Source organism: Chinchilla lanigera, unplaced genomic scaffold (genome assembly GCF_000276665.1).
Source record: "Chinchilla lanigera isolate Chin_1 unplaced genomic scaffold, ChiLan1.0 scaffold00001, whole genome shotgun sequence".
Lineage (NCBI taxonomy): Eukaryota > Metazoa > Chordata > Mammalia > Rodentia > Chinchillidae > Chinchilla > Chinchilla lanigera.
Window position 1 is genome coordinate 10113148 of NW_004955402.1, and position 4665 is coordinate 10117812.

The following is a 4665-nucleotide window of genomic DNA, read 5'->3' on the forward strand; positions in this document are numbered from 1 at the left end:
TTTTTTTGAGACAAGATCTTGCCATGCAGTTCAGGCTGACCTTGAGCTCACTTTGTAGCCCAGGCTGACCTTGAACTCCCAGCAGTCCTCCTGCCTCATCCTCCCGAGTGCTGGGACTACAGGCGTGCACCACCACACCTGGCTTTTTTACAATTATATTTTCATAATTTTTGTATTTATGCTGTATGTGATGAGAAAGTTTTAGGCTCTTGTTTGTAGGACATTTTTTATGGAAAGAAATTGTGTTCTACCCTTCATTAAAAAGCCAATTGGATTGTAACCACTAAATTTTTTACCTTTTATAATACTAGTTTTTTGTTGAAACATATCTGTGTATTTTTTAAATAATTTGGTTAGTGAGGGTAGGGAATGAATTGAACTCCTACGTCTAGCAATAATCCTAATATGATACATTTGTAAAATTATTCTTTTTGCATTCATTAACACAGAAAAAAAAAACCACAGTCAGTAGTCCCTGAGTTTCTTGTCTTTAACCAACAAGCCATTATTCATATAAATAAAACAATATATCAAAACATACAGCTGAAAATAAAAACAAGTTGAAATTGCATAATAGAGAAAAGCACATAATGGCATGAGGTTATCGGAATGAGTTATGAGCTTCCTCAGCTGGTTCCCACTAGCCCTCCTTGTGGGTGAAAGTCCTCAGAACATCCTGCTTTAAAAGTAGAGTATTAAGCTAGATGCTGCAGCCCACGCCTGTCATCACAGCTAGCTGGGAAGCTAAGACGGGAGGATCACAAGTTCGAGCCCAGTCAGGTGACTTAGCGACAGCTTGACTCAAAAAGCAAAGGGCTGGAGATGTAGATCAGTGGAGGGAACTTGCTTAGCATGAGTGATGCCTTTGTTCCAATGCCCAGTACCGCAAAAAGTAGGATAATCAATTAGCTTTTAGAAACTGATAATGATGTTTCTTTAAATTTCACTTATAGTTCTTCAGTATCTTGGCACAATTTTGTGAATCCCTGGAAATTTGGGATTACCACTTGTTGAGAATTGTTGTATCAGATTATTTTGAGGTCCCAAATAATTCTAGTGTTCTAAAAAGCTTGTAATAATTTGAAAATTGATACCAATTTGTGGTTTCTATCAAAGTTGTAGAGAGATCGCAACACTGCTTCTTAGTGTTGGAGGCAGCTCCCACGCACCCTGTTTCCCATCAGCAGGCAGTCAGAAACTCCTCAGTCATATAAATTGATGCTAGAAGACTAACACTGTTCATCCTTCCTTTGCATTGGGTGCTCTCCCTAAATTTGTATATGAAGACTTAGATGTTCATCCTTCATCTTTCCACAGCTCCCTCCCTGAAATGATTTAGCCAAAGTGATTTAGCCAAACCTTTTGGGACGATATTTTATATGTTACACTTTTTGACGCAAATAGTGCTTTTAATAAAGACGCTCTTTCATAGAGGAAATCTGTTTCCAGGTTTACTATTTGCAAATTCATAATTTCTTTAAATACAAAATTAGTACTCCTTTTAGTACTTTCAAATGCCTTCTAGATTTTATACTTTAGGATTTGATTTAAATGTCTCCGTTTACCCCTGATAATTTTAGCACTGAATCATGACTGCTCTTAGTTCTTCTTTTGCTAAGTTGAGTTAGTATGCTTTTTGTTTGTTTGTTTGTTTGTTTGTTTGCTTGCTTGCTTGGTTGGTACCAGAAATCAAACTCAGGACCTTGCGTTTGCCAGGCAGGTGCCATGCCACTGAGCTATATGCCTGGCCCTGTTTGTTCTTAAATGGCAAACCTCCCGTGTCTTATATCATTAAACATTGCTGCACTCGTATAAGCATGGACAAGCTCTCTAACCTATACGGAGATCCAGTTACTCTATCTATGAAGAGGAGATGTACGTACCTAAGCTGTAGAAAGGATTAAATAAAATAATCTGCAGTGTTTGTAGTGTACCTGGCTTATGGGCAGTAGCCCATAGATTTTATTGGCTATTAGTGTCCTCATCATCAATTCCCAACTTCCAAGCCTATGAGACCTGTTTCTTGGTGAAGGTGCAAGAAGCAGAACTTCTTCATGGGGTTTTATGTACATATATATAAGCTCCAAAGATGTTTATAAGCTGAATAAGTATCTTAGTTACTTTTCTTGTTGCTGAGACAAAATACCCAACACCCAGAATTAAAGGGGGAAAGGTTTATTTAGCTCACAGTTTGTGGAGGTTTCAGTCCATAATCAGCTGTCTCCAAGGCAGGGTGGCTTCACAGAGAAGCATTACAAAGGAGACACTTTCCATGGTGGACAGGAGGCAGCAGAGCAACAAGGGAATGTGACCGCAGTGCTTCCTATCCCTTATATTTTATTCAGGCTACTTAGGGTGGGTAGTACTTGCACCCTTTATCCTATCACCCTTGATCCTAGCATTGCACCATGAATCAGTCACACACTGTAGACCCAGCCACCTCTGGAAAAGACCACCTATGAGCACATGAGGCTTTGGGGGGACATTGAGACACAAGCCATAACAATAAATAATATATCTCACATATATAAATGACCAGTTTTCAAATATATATATATATATTTATATATATATATAATGTGAATAATAGAAAGCAGCTTTATTAGAATTGGTAAAGAATTCATAGTAACTTTCTGATATAACTTTTCTAATATCATAGACTTTTTTAAAAAGTTAATTTATGTTGATGGTAATGGGGAGCTTTCAGTGGCAATGGTTGCGCCCAGGGTCTCTATCATTGTTGTATGTCTTCTTTTGGGTTTGCCCGATACCATTGTCCCTGCTATTGAAGTTTGATGATCCAAACAATACAACAGGTTTATACGGATCACAGTTGCAGACAGGGTTTCAGTGGGTTTCTTTCTACTTCCCGTACACCGATGATGGCCTCCAATTATTTGTTGGCATTCAGTTAAAATCATATAAATTGATGCTAGAAGACTAACATTGTTCATCCTTCCTTTGCATTGGGTGCTGTCCCTACGTTTGTATACGAAGACTTAGATGTTCATCCTCCACCTTTCCACAGCTCCCTCCCTGAAATAGCATTTATCATACATGTATCGGGTCTCTTGTTGCATTGACAGAAACTGGGTTGAAACTGGCATAGATAAAATGAAGGAATTATTAGAGGAACTCCAAAGCAAAAGTTTACATGAGCAAACCAGGGGAAAGCGGATACAGCCAGGCTTCAGGGATCCAAACACTGCGGGGCCGCCTCCCAGCATGCTGTCTCTGCTGGCAAACTGCTCTCACAGGTCAGGAAACAGCAGGTGCCACAGAGTCAGCTGAACCACGCTTTCCCTGGCTCTGTGCTCAGAAATCCTAGGGAAAAGCTTTGGCCTGTTTTATGGCAGGTATCCACCCCTGAATCACCCAACTCTGGCCAGAAAGGTGGAATATTAAAGTGGCCCAGCTTCAGTCAAATGCCAGCTCCAGGTCAGTCTGGAATAAACTCTCCAGGGAGTCATAGGATTAGAGTGCAGAGAGGACTGTTTCCCTGAAGAGGTGCCTCAGAGAACTAGCTGTCCTGTATAATACCGTGTTTGGGATGACGGGTTCGTAAAGCATTCTTCCAAGTACAATGTGCGTTTTTGGAGCAAGATGCACTTTGTTCAGTGCTGTGTCCCCAACCTATCAAGTGTCTGTTGTCAATATTTGTTGATGAGGTGATGATCTAATGAACTAGTAGTATAGGGGGCATGCACAGTGATTACATCAGGCTCTGTCCTGTCACACCTAGTGAAAACAGCCTGACAGTTCTGATTGTAGTGCTGACTTGCGACTCCACACTCTCAGCTTCGGGCTCTTGCTCTGCAACATTAAGAGCACCTCTGTCCAGTGATCGTTCCGTGTAGATAAGGGACTGCACTGAAAGTGAAATTTATCACAGGCACCTCCAAGTTACGTGCATGTGTCAGCACATGCCATGTGTTCATCACTGCCTTATTACAACCAGAAAAGACAGAGCTGTCCTTTTGGCTGAACCCGATGGAAATACCTCTTTTTGGTGTCTTTTCACCTAGGGTAGATCCGTCTTCTGATTTAAGTGAAGAGAGATTAATTTTAGTGCTGAATAGTGACCCCTTCCTCACCCGGTGGATAATAAGGGGATATAACCTCCCTAACCGTCACCTTTGTACTCATTTTTAGGTTTTTGTCAAGCAGGAAAGGACCTGCGTCTGGTATCGCTCTGTATGGAGCAGATCGACATCCCAGCAGGGTTCCTTCTGGTGGGGGCCAAGTCTCCCAATCTTCCTGAACACATCCTAGTCTGCGCTGTGGACAAGCGCTTTCTACCGGATGACCACGGGAAAAATGCACTTTTAGGTGAGTATTTCATGCCTATAAAATTCCTTATAGGAGGATGGAATTAAAATGCAGTTTTGTTTATATTGCCTATCTATCTATGAATGAATTTGTTGGGGCTTACATAATTCAAGTATGAAAGCTTTTCTCTTAGTAATTTTTTTTTAAATTTTTTTTTTAAAGAGTAAAAGAAGGATAATATAATAATGGGGGGGCTTACCAAATTACAGACAAAGTGGTAGGAAATTATCAATGGTTATTGTTTTACATATTGTTATCCACAAGATAGTTTCTCAGGAAAACAAATAGACAAATAATAGTGAGTTACAGACAAAAGAGGTAGATTATCAATAGTTG

General features: G+C 40.2%; 1 protein-coding gene across 1 annotated transcript in view; it reads left to right on the forward strand.

The window, feature by feature from the left end:
- The window catches only part of Greb1l (growth regulation by estrogen in breast cancer-like), a 339057-nt gene that overhangs the window by 247214 nt on the left and 87178 nt on the right, over positions 1 to 4665 (forward strand). Inside the window, exon 8 of the mRNA XM_013503842.1 lies at positions 4153 to 4329. Within this exon, the coding sequence (XP_013359296.1) occupies positions 4153 to 4329 (177 nt within the window). The remainder of the gene's footprint in view (positions 1 to 4152; positions 4330 to 4665) is intronic.